This window comes from Oryctolagus cuniculus, chromosome 5, assembly GCF_964237555.1.
Source record: "Oryctolagus cuniculus chromosome 5, mOryCun1.1, whole genome shotgun sequence".
Lineage (NCBI taxonomy): Eukaryota > Metazoa > Chordata > Mammalia > Lagomorpha > Leporidae > Oryctolagus > Oryctolagus cuniculus.
In genome coordinates this window covers 113082332-113100197 of record NC_091436.1, presented here as the reverse complement: position 1 = coordinate 113100197, position 17866 = coordinate 113082332, and the positions used below count along the sequence as shown (strand labels likewise).

At 39.9% G+C, this 17866-nt stretch overlaps 1 protein-coding gene across 41 annotated transcripts in view; it reads right to left on the bottom strand.

Annotated features, from left to right (window-relative positions):
- Positions 1 to 6183: 6183 nt before the first annotated feature.
- The window catches only part of DST (dystonin), a 486283-nt gene continuing 474600 nt past the window's right edge, over positions 6184 to 17866 (bottom strand). For 19 of the 41 annotated variants that reach the window (XM_051855540.2, XM_051855553.2, XM_051855541.2 and 16 more), the window contains 8 exons: positions 17722 to 17796; positions 16840 to 16857; positions 14005 to 14122; positions 12505 to 12576; positions 11351 to 11550; positions 10844 to 10954; positions 8306 to 8429; positions 6184 to 7430 (listed from right to left, as the gene is read on the bottom strand). In XM_051855540.2, the coding sequence (XP_051711500.1) occupies positions 7177 to 7430; positions 8306 to 8429; positions 10844 to 10954; positions 11351 to 11550; positions 12505 to 12576; positions 14005 to 14122; positions 16840 to 16857; positions 17722 to 17796 (972 nt within the window). In that variant the 3' untranslated portion in view covers positions 6184 to 7176. The remainder of the gene's footprint in view (positions 7431 to 8305; positions 8430 to 10843; positions 10955 to 11350; positions 11551 to 12504; positions 12577 to 14004; positions 14123 to 16839; positions 16858 to 17721; positions 17797 to 17866) is intronic. The other 22 variants (XM_051855545.2, XM_051855573.2, XM_051855548.2 and 19 more) reach the window with 9 other exon arrangements.

The following is a 17866-nucleotide window of genomic DNA, read 5'->3' as shown; positions in this document are numbered from 1 at the left end:
GCCGCGGCCGGCGCACCGCGCTGATCCGATGGCAGGAGCCAGGAGCCAGGTGCTTTTCCTGGTCTCCCATGGGGTGCAGGGCCCAAGCACCTGGGCCATCCTCCACTGCACTCCCTGGCCACAGCAGAGGGCTGGCCTGGAAGAGGGGCAACTGGGACAGAATCTGGCGCCCCGACCGGGACTAGAACCCAGTGTGCCGGCGCCGCTAGGCGGAGGATTAGCCTAGTGAGCCGCGGCGCCATGTATGCTATTATAATTGGTTAATCTTCCTTCTAGAAATTAGTGTATATGGCAATCCATTTATAATTCGTGACTAGAGCCATGCGTGTATAATAAGCACATACTGAAATACTATACTGCTGACGTTAGATACTCCTGTCGCTTGGAAAGCCAGAGAAACACACAAGGACACCTCAGCCTATTTGGGGCTCTGAAGCACAACCAACCAGAGCCATGAGGTAGACTCTTCCACCCCTCCCTAACTCTAAGGGGTGGCTATTAACTGGTTTTGCCATGCATGTGCTGCTATAAGCACAATAAAAATCAATGAAGACTAGGAATAGCTGAAACTAATTTTTAAAGAAATGGTGAGCCTCCTACTTCCCAAAATCCACATTCTTATTTATTTATTTGAAAGGCAGAGGGAAAGGGAGTGGGGCAGAGAGAAAAATGAATCTTTCATTTACTGGTCCACTCCCTAAAACCCCAAAACAGCCATGTCTGTGACAGGCTGAAGCCAAGAGCAAGGAACTCCATCCTAGTCTCCCACATGGTTGGCAGGAGCTCAAATATTGAACCATTTTCTGCTGCCTTCCCAGACATATTAGCAAGGAGCTGGATTACAAGTGGAGTAACCAGGATTCGAACCAGCACTCTGATAGGAGATTCCAGGTCACAAGCAGTGGCTTAACCCACTGCACAACACCAGCCCCAAAATTCACATTCTTGCAACGCTTAGTCAATGCCTAAAGAACCAATCACTCGCTGGCGCCGCGGCTCAATAGGCTAATCCTCCACCTAGCAGCACCGGCACACTGGGTTCTAGTCCCGGTCGGGGCACCGGATTCTGTCCCGGTTGCCCCTCTTCCAGGCCAGCTCTCTGCTGTGGCCCGGGAAGGCAGTGGAGGATGGCCCAGGTACTTGGGCCCTGCACCCCATGGGAGACCAGGAGAAGCACCTGGCTCCTGCCATCGGATCAGCGCGGTGTGCCGGCCACAGCGTGCCAGCCGTGGCGACCATTGGAGGGTGAACCAACGGCAAAAGGAAGACCTTTCTCTCTGTCTCTCTCTCTCACTGTCCACTCTGCCTGTCAAAAAAAAAAAAAAAATCACTCTTGGCCATTCATCTCTCTGCTCCTGCTTGCTCATACATACTGCTCTAGCCTCCCAGAATCCCAAACCAAATTCCCACCCACAGTGTACCTTCCTCCCAAATTCTCTCTTCTGAGTACCATTAAAACTTGATGTCTTGATCTGTGATCGTTTGCTTAACTCCAGGCAGGAAACCATATGTTCAAATATGCTGAAACATTATGTCAGCACAGGGAAACTGCCTTAGCTTCTCTTGTCCCCTCTTAACCTTTCTTTCTTCCAGTCCTTCAGATCAAAAGGCATGTCCCTCTGCATGAGGCTGATTCCTCCAACCTCATGTATGGAGAAGAAACCACTGGAAATGAGGAAACCAATAGATTGCCATTATGGTAGCAGAAGAGATGGGTAACAAGGGCCAAAGCTTGAATTGTGGCTTCAAGAAATCTTCAGAGTATAGCTAATGACGGTTTTGAGCCAAAGAGAACAGGTGTGTGTGTCCATGAGGAAGAACCTTCTTAGCATACTTTTCTACTCTCTGGAAAAAGATGATTGAGAAGAGGTAGAAAGATAAAAATATAACAATGATCTCTATAAGTCAACATATGTACGGTGACCTCATAGGAGGTGAGGAAAAAATAAGATGTCTATTTCCATTTCCTCTTAAAGGAGGAAGTTAACCTCCACTAACAATTTTTTGTAAGATTTACTTATTTATTTGGAAGTTAAGTTATGCAGCGAGAAGAAGAGGCAGAGAGAGAGAGAGAGAGAGGCCTTCCATCTGCTGGTTCACTCTCCAAATGGCCAGAGCAGGGCCAATCTGAAGCCAGGAGCAGCTTCCAGGTCTCCCACATGGGTGCAGGGGCCCAAACACTCACTTGGGCCATCTTCTACTGCTTTCCCAGGCCATAGCAGTGAGTTGGATTGGAAGCGGAGCAGCCAGGACTCGAACTGGCGCTCATATGGGATGCCTGCACTGCAGGCAGCGGCTTTACCGCTATGTCACAGCACCAGCACCAGCCCCAACCTCCATTAACATTGACTATAGACTGACACTTGGGGCCGTCCCTCTAGCAAAATCCACAGCATCTGAGTGGATGTCATGTCACCTCTCAAGGTGTGCACCTGAAGTGACCAAAGGCAGAGTGAAAATCTCAACAGACCCCAAACTCCTTAGCTTGCTTTCAGCAAGCACAAAAAACTGCAGTTTATCTGTATCAAGTTGGATGAATATTTTTATTATTTTTAATAATCTTTACATAAAACAGCTTGCATAAATCCATGTCTTATGAACCATTCTAAGACTTCTCAATATTCTTTAATTTTTAGAATGAATTAGAGATGACACTTCTCTTTCTAGAAAAAGTGACATTAAGGATGTGACTGAAGCAGATAATCTCATCAGACTGTACCAAGAAAGTTGACCAAGAAAGTTGTCAATACTATTAGAAATATAGACGTGTACCACTATTGTTATGATAAATCTTTCAGACTATAGTGACCCTTGGGAAACTAGCTAATGATAAAGTATATGCAAAATATATCTCAGGAAAATTAATAAACATACATTGGAGGTGTTTTCTCAAAAAATTTTGGCTGACAGGAACATGCCAGCTAAGAAGCCTGGAGACTACTGGCACATCAGCTACAGTCTAAGGCTGCGGGAACTAAATTTCCTAGTCTTTGCCCTGGGGCAAAAGTAGCTGTGCTTTAGTCATATTTTAGAAGAATGTTTTGTTTTTGTTTGGAGAAAGCTTTTGAAACTTTTGAAACTTCTATTTTAGTCTCATCTCTTAGGCACTCTAATTTCCAGTAACTGAGTACAATGAAAGTATAGGTCAACTGAAATGAAATTCCTTTAAACACACTTTGTTTTATACATATTATTTTTAAAAAAGATTTATTTGGAAGACAGAGCTGAGAGCGAGCGAGAAACTTCCATCTGCTGGTTCAGTCCACAAATGGCCCCAAAAGCCAGTGCTGTTCCAGTCTGAAGCCAAGAGACTGGAGCTTCTTCAGGGTCTCCCACATGGGTGCAGGAGCCTAAGCACTTGGGCCATCTTTGGTCACTTTCCCAAGCACATTAACAGGAAGCTGGGTTGGAAGTGGAGCATCTGGGATGCGAACTGTCACAGGCGGTAGTTTTACCTGCTCCACCACAATGCTGGCCCCTACATTTTAAAAAAAAAATTATTTATTTGAGAGAGAGAGTTACAGAGAGAGAGACTGAGAAAAAGGTCCACTCCCCAAATGGCCACTGGGCCTATCCAAAGCCAGGAGCTTCTTCCGGGTCTCCCACGTGGGTGCAGGGGCTCAAACACTTGGGCCATCTTCTATTGCTTTCCCAGGCCACAGCAGAGAGCTGGATCAGAAGTGGAGCAGCCATCACTCGAACTGGCACCTATATGGGATGCCAGAACAGCAGGGGCAGCCCAACCAACTATGCCACAGCAGTGTTCCCCCTATATTCTATTTTTTTTTTTAAGATTCATTCTATTTATTTGAAAGACAGAGTTACAGACAGAGAGGAGAGGCAGAGAGAGAGAAGTCTTCTATCCGACGGTTCGCTCCCCAGATGGCCGCAATGGCCAGAGCTGTGCTGATCCGAAGCCAGGAGCCAGGAGCTTCTTCCGGGTCTCCCACATGGGTGCAGAGGCCTAAGGACTTGGACCATCTTCTACTGCTTTCCTAGGCCATAGCAGAGAGCTGGATCGGAAGAGGAGCAGTCAGGACTAGAACTGGTGCCCATATGGGATGCCAGCGCTTCAGGCCAGGGCTTTAACCCACTGTGCCACAGTGCCGGCCCCCCTATATTCTTAATTTAGTCCATCAGAGGCCACAGTCAAGGGGAAAAACTCTCAAAAACTCAACTAATGTTGCAGGTTAAGTCAGATATTCTAAACAGTCATATGGACTGTTTCTTGTTGCCTACACCTGTTCATGATTGTGTCCATGTCCAAGCAGATTTTGGCAATTATAGAATAATCTGGAACATGAGTAAAAGGAATTTAGCAGGGGTTTTCAAAATGTTCAAGAAAAAAAAAAAAACACGCTTTCAATTCCATTTTCCACTAACTTTTTGAAACTCCCTGATATTAACAAGTCAAAGTCACAGTATTTTGCCTTCTTTGTGGGACTCCAGGTGGCTGAGTCTGTCAGACACCCTCAGAGAAGCAATGGGCACTTGCGAATGTACCATATGGTGGCATTAGATCACCTTCCTCCCTTTGCAAGGTTACAGTCAATCCCAGCCAGCCAAGGGGTATTTTCTCTAGCTCTTCCACCTATACTTGCTATAACAAGAAACCAGATCTCAGATTTGGCCAGGTCCGTCTACTTCTGTACAGAAGCCAAAGAGGACTCTAATATTTCAGGAGAAGGTAGCAGCCTACAAGAACTGTTGTTTTATTAGACCCACAAGCTTACTCTGTGCTCCAGCTTTCCTGAGGCTTAAGATTCATTCTTTCCCAATAAGATTTTCAGTACTCAGATTCATTTCCATGTCCTTGTTGTTAAAGTAAAACAAAGAAAAGCAACAGAGAAGAATGTGTGTAGGGAGTGGAAAAATTGTTTGAAGAGGCCTCAGAGGTCAGCCTGAAGCTCTTGGATTCTTAGCTCCAAGGGAAAGAAATAATCAGCTACCATCCCAGTGTTTGAAAAGCTCACCAGGAGCGCGAATGCTGATAACGAGGAGCAATACTTCAAGACTTCTCTGAAATGTTTTAAACCACTTATCTTTTTTCAAAAAGCCCATTTTACTACTATAAAAGGAAAATCCTTAGCTCTGTAACAGGCGTAGCATTCATACAGGTTAGGATAAAATCATTCCCTTAAATATTTGCCTTTGAAGTGGAAATGTGATCATATGCAAAGGAATGAACATGATTTCAATTGCTTTCTCAGATGACACGTTTAGAATCAAACGCATGTGATCTCATAGGTTAGAATTACCCTTCTCACCAAGGGCTCCCACCTGAGACCCATTTTTTAACAAAGAAGGAATTACCACTGCTTTAAAATGGCACCTAATTTCATGTCAGTGGGAACTCCACGCTCTTGGCTTCCACCAAAAAGGCCAAGCAGGAAGCACATGCAACACTGTTCCCAGGAACCTGAATACCACACTCTAATTGGCTACAACAAATTCATGAAGTTAGGCAGAAACGTGTGACCCATCATGTTCAAAGCAACAATTTGCGATCCTTTTCACTGTATCTGATATTCTTTTCACACTTATGAGAATTCCGTAATTTGGTTAAAATTTTAAAATATTTTTATGAGAGAGACAGAGAGCACCCTCATCTACTAGTTCACTTCCCAAACACCTCCAATGGCCAGAGGTTGAGGACAGGAGCCATGAACTCAATCAGGGTCTTCCATACCGGTGGCAGGGACCCAAGTACTTGAGAGCAATGCATCACTTGCTGCCCCCCAGGGCCTGCCTTAGCAGAAAGCAAGAACTGGGATTCAGAGTCAGCCCCGTGATATGGATATAGGTATGGTAAGCAGCATCTTAGCTACTAGGCCAACCACTTACCCTATAATTTGATTTCTGAATGTACATAGGCTAGAAGAGTATTACTATATTACCCCAAACTAATCAGTTATCCTGTCACACATTCTCTGCTTTCAGTTCATGGGGGATTTTTTTTGTTTTGTTTTTGTGATTGATCTATCAACTGATTCCTCCTTGGCTATAACAATCTGCATCCAATATTTTTAGAATGAGTGGTTGACACTATAAGTGCCTGCTTTTGATAAACTCCCAGGTTTATCCTGTTATAGTATTAATAAACATATATCATACACAAAACCTTTATTTACAATAAATAAACAACAGAAAAAGTTCACTTTAAATAATCAGGTATTCCATATATTCAAGTGAATATGTTTTATTAAATGCATACTAATATCTTTCTATAGTATGTGAGTATACATAATAAATTAAAATGTATATATTTATTAAATATAGATAGATATAATACCAGAACATGATTATTTCAGATGAGAAATCAAAATAAACCCATTTTTAAGTATCTTTTGGTCACTCCAAATTGATACTGCTCATAAAAAAATACACTAATTTTCCCTGGGGAAAAAAAATTAATTCCATAGCAATGTAGTTAAGGGACATGTTTTATTTCAGAGCTTTCTGCAAGCAAAATTGCTTTGATACAAAATGAGTTCAATGATACAGGTGCTACTGTCCACTCAAGCAAAAGAAAACCTCATGTTTATATGAATGCACTTTATAATTATATTCTTACAGTATAATAGGTCTAATATCCAGAACGTTTCGGCTTCATTTAAAGCAATGGCACAGAAACGCTGCAAGGTACTTGAACATCATTGTACTGGCAAGTGCTTGAAGTAACTCCCCGTGAGTTCTCTGTCAGATACCGCTTACAGAACTGTGTGTGGATGCGTTTAGCTTTCTTGGTCTACATTCAAATCTCAACATTATACCCCCTCTGTGTGTCTTTCAGCTTTTCAGCAGTTCCATTCAAACAAGAAAATGTCACGAGGTATCCTTAACGTTAGCTAGCGTCGCAGTGCTGTGTCGGTCAGAGGATGCAGACTTACCTGTAGGTACAGTAACTGATTTTAGTGTGTGCTCTACACGTCACAGTGCAGAAATGATAGTTCATGTAAAACTCTTCCCACTCACATATGATGTGACTTTAACCCCAGAACATCTGACCAAAAAAATATACAGATCAAATAAAAAGACAAATACACAAATAAGGCCATCTGCAGAATTTTAAGCTCACCTCTTGCAATATTTCACAATAATTTCTACATCATATTTTACATTGTTCAAACTTAAATAGTAAATGCTCAAGGAAAGGCCTTGGTGGAACCAACTGCACTATCTCTTTGAGGACTTGCTGGCAGGTGATTTCCTCTGGGGCGTGGGGATCTTCGAAGGCTTGGCTGTGGATGGCCGAGAACCTGCTCGGGGCGTAGGTCTGTGTGTTTGGGGGACAGTCTCCACGTCTGAGCACACCGACTGGATTTCAGAGATGTCAAAGTCTGACGCATCACTGCCTCGACGGCTGCTGGCCCTGCTGCCAGCTTTGCTTCCAGCTCGGCTTCCTGGTCGGCTGGGCGTCTTCTTGGGATCTGCAGAGAGAAGGGCACGGGTGGGTCACTCTCATTCCTGGGTCCATATGTGTCCAATTCTTGAAACCTGATGCTGCATTCCCCTCCCCTCCCCCAGACATGTAATAGGCACTCAGAAAATACTTGTGGAGTCACAGTCATTCCCCATTACATAAGAGCAGGTTGTCTCAGTCAAGGTAGACATATTATAAAAAGTTAGATTTACACACAAAAGGCAAGGTTGAACTGCACTCATTTGAAACAGGATTCCATTTATTACAAACAGACAAAGATTGTGATTTCTACAGTGTAGCAGGTGCATACGGGAATGTGTGCTGTGCAAGCATGAAACAAATTCTTAACAGGTGTGCATCTCACCTGAGGACAGGTAATTCAAAGAAGGCAGGAATTAAAATGAAAAGAATTGAAACTTCAAAGAAGCCTCATGCTTGCTGAACTCGGAACGCAGGGGTTTAGCAGGTTCACTATTCTGGGAAGAAAGGTGAGATGCACAGGCCTGTGGCCCAGTAAGGCTGGCTTTTTCCAACTTCCCAAACCAAAGTCCTGTCTGTGCAGTCTCTGAGCAGGCAGAAAGGCCACGGCTTTCTGGTTTGAAAGAGTAGAATACTATTGATATTTTCTTCTTTTCTATAGTAATTGTCTCACCTTCCTTGGGCATTTTCCAAAGTTTTTTTTGTTTTTTGTTTTTTGTTTTTTTTTTTCTCCTGTGACTCCTTTATCCTGCTACCAATGTCGCAGGATGGGAGCCATGTGCCATTTTGAAAGAAGACATCATTGTCAGTTTGGAATTTCTTCCCCAGTTAAATAAATGGGACTCCAACCTTCACATCATCACACTGTAAAAGCCACTCAAAACAAAAACGCACTGTACTGACCAGCAAACTGTGTCCGGACGCGAGCAGCTGCAGTTGTTATCAAGCCACTGTCCTCTGCAGAGTGGAAGCCTTTCCCGGATAAGTATCCTGGAAGTCGAAGCTTGCTTCCTTGGATCGGAGTTCCCTGTATTTAACGGCGAAAACACATTTCAAGCTACTGCCCATGTTCCAGGACAGACTACCCATGCTACTTCTTTAGAAATGGGTGTACTTTAGAAGTCTGAGGGGGAGAAACCTCTCAATTAAACATGGGACAGGGTTCTCAGTGGATTTGCGCCCCTAATTTCTTATTCTTTCCCAGAAGTCAAAGGAATTATTCTAAAGAAAATGAATTCACGGTTGAAGGGAAAACACAAACATGGAGGTCCCCAAGCGAAAACAAGTGATTGTGGGGGAAAAAAAAAGATAAATTGAGTACCTTAACATTTATATCAATGAGTCAATGAGTATCACAGAGCTAAGAGAACTATTGCCAAAAGGTGCCAATTGGGTGAATGCCTGACTAGAGAAGGGACAGGGGCTCTGAAAAATCATGCTTGGATGTTCTGCCACCTCTGGTGCTCTTAGGGAAGTAAGCAAAAACAAGCAAACCATTTAAACACACTTATCTGCAAAAAGAAAAAGACAATGAGGTTTTATAACTAGGCACCATATCATTTCATTTTTTGGTTTTATCACCTTCTGTGGTCCTCACAGGTAAGATGTAATATGCAACATTGGGGGATAATTCTATAAATTCTCAAAGGAGTCTGTACAGACTGGCTAAAGCCATCAACACTATATTTTCTTACAAATATAAGGTGATCACATTATTCCACACTGCTACAACATTTTGGAAATTCTGCCAGAGTTTAAAAAGTAAACAAATCTCTCGATTAAGAGATGCCATATTCCGCAATGGATACACAACCAAGGAGATTTGTGGAAGTAATGAACCAATACAGACTATGTGTGCATTTTGAAAATAATGTATTTTCCCTTAAGATAGTGCTAAATGTTTAATAAAGCATATAGAAGACCTTTTGATGCATTTTATACAACATTCATATGATTCAAATGTTTATATATGTAAGTATACTATTCGTATATAAGGCATATATATAGAATGCTCAAGTTCTCAAAATATTTTCACACACATAACCATAGTTAATCTGTACATTCACCTAAGCATAGCCTTTTTACATATGTGAAAAAATTGGGGCCTGAGGAGAGAAACAATTTGCCCAAGATCTGCCAATGCTGATGTAGTTAAATTGCTATCTTAAAAACAAAGTGACAGTCCACAAAAGAGTGAGGGCCCATGAATTATGAAACTTGTCATTCAAAGTGGAAGAATTCATTACCATGAAAGACCCAACACATTTTTCTCAAAGTGCCTTGACAACTTTGGCTTAATTGTTGTAGACCCTTCAATAGAAGCACATTGTGGTTCTGTTTGGTTGGTTGTTTTTATGAGGCTATTTGAGAGGAATCACAGTTTTGTAATCATCAAAAAAAATTTAGATATTAATTTGGATGAATGTCTACTTTTAGGCCTAAATATTGAAATTCTTTAAATCGCTCTCAGTTTTTGCTATAATAGATTCATCCAAATTGGCAGATATCTCTAGATGTCATAAATGACACAAACATCCCCTATTTGGAGGAAAAGGGTGGCAGTGAGGAGGGAATGAGAGATGATGAAGAGAGGGTTGTTTCTGTCCTCATTCTACCATTTATCAGCAAGGGGCTTTCCACTGAGTCATGAGATCATGAACTCTTCTGCACCTGCCTTTTATTATTGATATAAGGATTGAGTAACAGATAAGACAATGTTTTGAAAAGCACAAAGGGATTTTAAAAGGTAACATTTCTTTTTATGAAAGGGTCCTTGTCTTTTTTCAGTACATTCTTGATCATTAAGATGAAATAGTTCCTTCATTTCAAGAAAAGGTGTTTAAGGATATTTTGTCTCCTAATTATCGTGAATTGACTCAGAAACATGACTATTTCATGCCTATGTTTATCATTCCACAGAACTGTCCTCAAAATATTTAGGGTAGCCTTTCAACTGAATGTAAATGATTTGATACATAAAGTAATCTTGGCAAATTTTATGCCACCTAAATCTCTTTTGTATCATATCATGTTAAGAGGCAAAACCAAATTTAAATCAGTTATTAAAGTCTAAGAAGGATACGTTCATTACGTTTTGAAAATGAGAGTTAACTTTCTGCATACCTGAGTCTGTCCCTCCTCCCCCATTCAAATAACTGAGAGCTTGTGCGACACCTACTGTGAGTAGGAGTGAGAACCAGAAAAACAAAGGTGGCATACGGCTTGTAGGTATGACTATGGAAAGGTGACAAATAATCAAGGCGATATCAACAGTCTTTTCAGTCAACCCCTTGCAGCTGGGTTGGCACTTACTCAGAAGACATCTATAAAAAGGTGTAGTACATCACAAGTACATATGTTAAGGGATGGTGAGGTGTGTTAGTGGGTGACAGTTTTAATTAAATAAGGTGGTTAAGACTGAAGTCTGGGGCCTTACAATACCTCTGCAGATGACACAGGATAGTCTGAGAACTCTGCTGGTTTACAAGGAGTTGACATTTTGCTGTTTGTCAACCATGGTTTACCATAATTGCGTGTTAAAGGATGGAGGATCTGTATGGAACAATGGCAAATCAAATGTAAAGGATAGCAGATGAAAAAAAAAAGAAGCCATAGAAAGAAATATTCATTCAAAGGAACACATTTCACAGTCAGAATAATAATCAAAAACAGATGTAAAGATATGATGGCAAATCACACACGAACACAACGACAACAACAAAATGAATGAAGCTTTAAAAAGAAAAACTAATCTGAAAGATCACAAAGCCCCTGAATACATCATCTCCACATGGGCCACTAGACAGAAACTTAAATTTAAAAGAAAACAATCTTTATTTCCCACATTGTGAGAAGGGACACAAGTGCTGTAAATGCTAAGGACCAAAACCATTTAAAGCATTCAGATCCCTCGACTGCATAGGAGAAGAGTTCATCCCAGAGTCTTACCTTGGGTGTGCTGGTGGCAGGGACCTGTGGGGAGGCTGCCTGACCAGCCTGGCTGGACAAAGAGGTCGATCTGTTGGGTGAGGCACCTCGAGACGAAGGCCGTGATCTTCGGCCCCGGGGTCGGAAAGCAGCCATACCCTGACTGGTGCCGTCTGCTAAAATGAACTTCTCACGCAGCTCCATGTTGGTCCTTCCTTTAGCTGGATTACACATACACACACACACATACACACACACAAGACGGCACATATGAAAAAAAGAAAAAAAAACAAAGAGGGGGTACTCAATCATTGATGGCAAGGACGACCACCTGGCACCAGAGATCACGCTGAAAATCTCAAGAGCATCTTTTTGCCATGCCAACTCCAACTCAGCATAACAAAAAGCTAAATGCATTCCTTGCCAATGCATTCCTTTTGGGTACAAGTGAGTTTGGGGAGGAAAGAAAAAAGTGTGCTTATTCTAACACTAGACACCAGCAAGAATAACCACTATTAAAAAAAGAGTCACCATGAAAATGGAAAGCTCATGCTAAAATACTGTTAATCCACCAGCTACTGATGCCCACATGGTTTCATTACCCTTTCACCACACACAGAGAAGACAAGGCAGTAAGGCAGGGACTGTGTCTTTTGCATGTACTATTCAGGTCAGGAGAATGCCAGTATTTTCACATTGGAATTAATTAAACAATTGAATTATACAGAGTGAGAGACGGCTTGTTAGTCATGATGACAACATGTAAGCTTCCAGATTTTTCACTTAAGGACAGCAGCTAGTATTTTTATTTTATGCATTGAAGAACTGCTTTTACCAACATGCAATAACAAACACTAGACCCAAGGGTCCATGAGGTAACCAGTGATGCAGCACGCACACAAACACATATGCACACGGAGAACACGCCACACGAACTCAGTGAGCAACGTGTTAGCACGTGTTCCATCACTTACAGAACTCCTGCATGTGCAACACACAGGCAGTGTGTCAAATTTTCAGAATTTAAATTTGGAAGCACCAGCTCAGTTGGATATGAATTAAGCCATACATGGTGGATGAAGCATGTTATTTTAAAATAAATGATTAAAGCAAGAATGTAAAAGTAGGAAAGAGAAAAAGGAAAGAAGGGAAAGGCAAAGAGAGGGGTTGCCAACCTATAGTAGGCTGAGTAGTAGTAATTGAAGAGTTTGATTCCGAACGTAACATTTTACTCCCATGATGATGAACTAGAAAAAATGACACAGGATACCAATCACGTTAAAGAATACTGTTAGCAGAAGAAGAAACAAGTACAGTAGTTGACTATGCAAAGGGTGCTCAGATCCAGCCTTTAGCACACATTTTATAAGAAAAGTTGCATCTAGAAAAGAAGCCCTCAATGGTTTGACTCCCTAAGAAAAAGGTTCCTGGAGGCTTTACCAGTCATGCTAACTGTCTCCAAGCAACGCGACAGAAGAGTATCTAGTTCACTTTCTCCATTGCACAGAGCTGCATTCTACCCTAGGTGCACTATTTTCAAAGCAGAATGAAACAGGTGCTTCTGTTCTCATTTTACTCCTCTCCCAGGTGTGTCTTTGGTAGACAGAGAGCAGGGTTACTCTGTGGTTGCATAAGGATCCCTCCTGGCCTTGGCAAAGAGGCCTGCTGACTTCAATAGACCTGTGTATCCAGAGGCAAGCCACCAGCAGCGAAACTGCCCTGGCCTCCCACTGGGTAGGCCAAACAGGCAGTGCTGGCACAAACATTTGTTGTTTTTCTGTTAAAATGTATTCAAATGAGCTCACAGGTGAAAGAAAACGGTAATCATTTTACTGTTTGCTTTGTTTTGAAAGAAAAATGGGCCTACTGAGTAAGTGGTACCTAATTAGAAACCGCAATCAACCAACCACTTGTAATTGAAATCAATTAAGAATTCAAAAATTGACTGCAGGATCTGAAATTAGGAAAATAAAATACCAAGTCAGGGCTCCTGGCTTGGTAAATATGGAGAAAACTTTAGCATTCTGTTTAGATTTCTAATGCTCTAATCTGCAGCTTCGAAGAGTCAAATTAACAGGTGACTATTTTTAAACTTTTTAAGTATTGCCTTCCCCATCTCCTCATCATTTCACAAAAACTCTGATGTTTAAACTTTTACTATCCAGTATTTGCAGTCTTCATTACCTCAATTTTCTTTCCTCTTACTTTGCTATTTAATGACCGATAAAACAAATCTTTTCTTCAGCGGCTATGATTGTTCCTTTGGGAAACTGCAGATGGTACAACCTCATAGAGGAAAATCTATGCCAGTATTTCCTGCTTACTGGCCTCATACTTCTCCATAAGAAGTAAAAGAGAGAGAGGAGAAAGAAAGAGAGGGAGAACATGATTTACATGAGTACTACCACAAATTCTTCGGAAACTCCAGGTTGACAAACCAATGTGAAACATTCCCTATTTAATACATGCCTGACTTCTGCCCTGTACCAGGCGTCTTCAAAGACTTCATGGAAAACAGACATTAAAAAAAAAAAAAAAAAGACTCTGTATGGACTTTAACCTTTTTTGCACTGAAATAACTACTGATCAATGGCATTTCCCTACAAACTGCCTGAAGGACCGTCACACGTTGTACCCTTTCATGGTGTTGATATCTGGAATGAGCGTCTCCTTACCCCTGCAAGGATCATTTTTCACTAAGAACTCATCAAGTGCCATCCATCCACCTCCAACACGGACCATCACAGTACTTCGTAGGATCCGAACCAGCCGTAGTTGCTGGGAGTCTCCAAACTGTGCAAGGGAAAAAAAGAAAGAACCTCTAATTGTCAACAATCATTCTAGACAAAGGAACTAATATGCAATCTGCAGTAGCTTAAGCAACCAACTTTAATTTCTTGCTTAGCGATTAGTAAATTCTTAGAAAAAAAAGGGTCTGTGAATGATCTGCGTTAGACTGCCGCATGCTGATTTAGCCCAAAGGAAACAGTTTGGAAAAATAAAAAGATTACAAAGGTTATCAAGTATAAAATTAAAGCTTTGGTCTAACAATTCTTTTTTCTTTCTTATGACAGAACAACATGAGCAAAGCAGTAATTGAAAAATGTTTCCAGGAATTAAACAAAGGCATGAAAATAAGCACTGGCTTGATAGCCCAGAGCTTATACAAAATGAGATTCCAAGGAAAATTTAATAAACTCCGATTCCTCTTCAAAAAAACTGTCTCTTACAAGAAAACTGTTTTCCACTGAAATCTGTGGGAGAACATTTTATAAACTCATTTTATTTTCTCTAGTTTTGCCATAGAGAGAATAAAGTAGTAAATGAGTATGACCAATAAACATTTCACAGTTATAAATAAATTTGTTAAGTGCTGGATTAATATGCCATTTTAGATTACTATTATTTAAGAATAGCCAATGACATATTATTATTGATAATAGCTTTCAAATCTAAAGGGGTTTCTCTCAAAGCTGTTTGTACCATAATTGTCCACACTAGCAAGCATTCAAACTTTTTTTCTGCCCTTTCAATGGCTCTCCAATTACTTGGATATGCTATAAATTCAGCAAGTCCTGAATAAATTTCTGCACTGTGGGTAGTTCCTGATCATAGATTTGTTTTGAAAACCTGTGAGAAATGATTTTATACTTTCATATCATTTCTAATAGGCTCACGTTCAACTTTTGAAAACCACCATACTGAATTGCACAGTTGCCAACTCAGCAGATAACAAAGCAAAATGAATAGACAATTAAATAGACATAGATTTTTTTTGAAAGCAGGTGAGATACAACTGTGACTGTGACAATTTATTTGTTTGGGTTCATTATGGATAAACAGAAAACTTTAAGTAGAAACCAACTGCTAGTTTCCCATAGCTTTAACATTGAATTTCAGGAAGAGAACCCTAAAACAAAGCCAACCAAATCCCATTCAGGATCCTGAAACTCAGAAGGACCCAGAAAGCATGTGAAATGCACCAGCAGGAACCCATGGTTTTTGTTGCAAAATTTTTAAAATCACTTTTTTCTAAATCTGATTTTAAGTATCGAGACTTAAATGTTTCTGTAATTGAATCTGTTCCTGAAATGAAAATTAAAATTTAAAACTCAAAATAAATATTTATTTTGTTAGAACAAATTTGGTGCTGCTAATAAGCAAAGGGAAGGGAGGGAATTTAAAGAAAATTACCCTTAAGGAACCAGATAATTTAACCGGATAATTATGGTCCAAGATTATGTTTCAAATAAAAGTTTTAAGGAAATAACTGAAAATATTTTAGAGAGATAATCTTTCAACTTTACTAGACAAAATTTTAAAACATATTTTAATCTTAAAAAGACATTCTCCAGACAAGTAACACTGTCTGCAGAATTTCCTTCATCTTCCCAATAACCAACTTCTGAGACAGGAAAAAAACAAACTAATGTTGCTCTTTGGTCCTGCAGTTAATAAAATCATTTGAGGTAAGTATTTCTCTGTTCTCAACAAACACAAGACATTATACAAATATATAAGAATGGAAGAGCAACATTTTAGTATTATAACCAATGGAAGCCTTAAAAATGTCTACTCAAAGTAATTGAGTATTTCTATTTTAAGAAAATCATTTGCTTGCAAAAAAAAAAATGGAGTTAATGGATAATGTGAAACTTGAGATGTAATATACCTTAAAAAGGGAGTGGCAGAGTAATATCCAATCTGATACAGTCAAATACTATAGAAAAGCATGGTTCTTTCCAAAAGCAGACAGTAAAAATATCTTCTCCTTGAACAGGTTTCAATGAAAACACAACTCCTCTTGTCTTAACTTTCAAAATTCTGATCAGGTTGCAGTACCACTGGGCAATTTATATTGACATGGACATCAATATAAACATTTTGCCAGGATAGCATGAGATTTTTGTCTAAGTTCCACACAGAAACTTCCCTCAAAATGACTGATGTCACTTAAAAGCTCCAGTTAACATTTCTACTCAAAGGATGTAAATCCCTAAATCAACAACTTAGAACAAATGGAAAACTGCTGCTTTAGAAAGAACACGCAACTTGTGGCTAAATGCCATGCAGACTTCTCAGTATTTTGATGCAAATCCTTCTCTGATACTGTGTACCATATGTCCTAGATAGTTAGAAACCAATGAGGCTACAGAGATATGTGTGGAGAATCAAATTTGTGTTCCAATGAGTACTGGCATAAAATATATGCTAATAGTATTATTAAACATGGGAACTGAAAATTGCATTTGTAACACTGTAGCCAACTGTGCTACAATTCATTATCTGGTTTGCTTAAAAGTAATCTCCTCATTTGAGACACAAGGCAAAAAGGAATCCTTGATGAAGGACCCTTCGAGTGCTGACAGAAACACCACGCCAACCAACAATGTAGTAGCTAGGGAGACAGCATGGGAAAGATTGGCCATGGCAAGCTTTAATGACTATGAATTAAAGATTGGAAAAAAAAAATCATTGGGAACTTGAGAATACATTCCACTGGTTTATACCTGATTTCCCAGGAAGAACTGATAAAAAAAAAATGAAAAATGGAAGAAAGACACAATTAGTTCAACAGGAAACTATCTGTATGACTCTAGAACACACACACACACACACACACACACACTCACACTCTCACACTCTGGGCTCTGGATATAGTACCTAGGTTAGAGAAGTGCAGGTACCCTGTTGTCCCAATTTCAAACCAAGTAAGCAGAGCAGTTTTGCTATGATTCTTTTTGGAAATCTTACATTTCAAATTTAAGTTAAGATTTTGAACATGTAGACAAATACTTTCCAATTTGGAAATATAAAACTAAAATAAATAATGTTTCATTTGTAACACATTGTTAATAGGGAAACACTGCACATTTCCTGTCCAGTTACTACATAAAGAGATGTTCCAAAAGAGAGAAACAAAATCAGAGAAAGAGTGATGAAGTCACATTGTTTTTCTGTTTTGAGGGAAGTGAACCAAGTTATAGAGGTTTTTGAATAAAAGAAAAATAAGTGCGCAACTAGAAAAAATACTGCTTCTTCATATTTATAAAAATGAGTCAATATTTTTAACTGTAGATCTGATTTGGAATATCTTTGTTGTTTGAAATCTGAAAAGTTACCTCTAACCATAAAAAATATAAAGTAATGTACAGCAACCTAAATACATGACATCTGTGTGTTTTCCTGTGAGTAATTTTCTCCTTGAAATTAAAATGCAGATTATAATTGTCAAAAGTATGTCCTAATATGTAAAACTCAGACTTTATAGAAGTTGTAATGCAAATGTTTGAGGTGAGAATAGATTCCCTACAAAACAATGCAGACGAAATTGTACACAGATTTGATTTTATACCCTTTAAAGGAACTGCAAGGTTACTTTGGAAACTTACCCTGTATTTGTTATCACCAATCTGTTCAACTTGAAATCGTTTTGCACATTTACACTTAGCTACCTGCCTTGTCACCTGCCAAAAACAATGATGAAATATTCACTTTAATGTTAATATTACAGAGTGGAATCCTTAAAACTTTGAC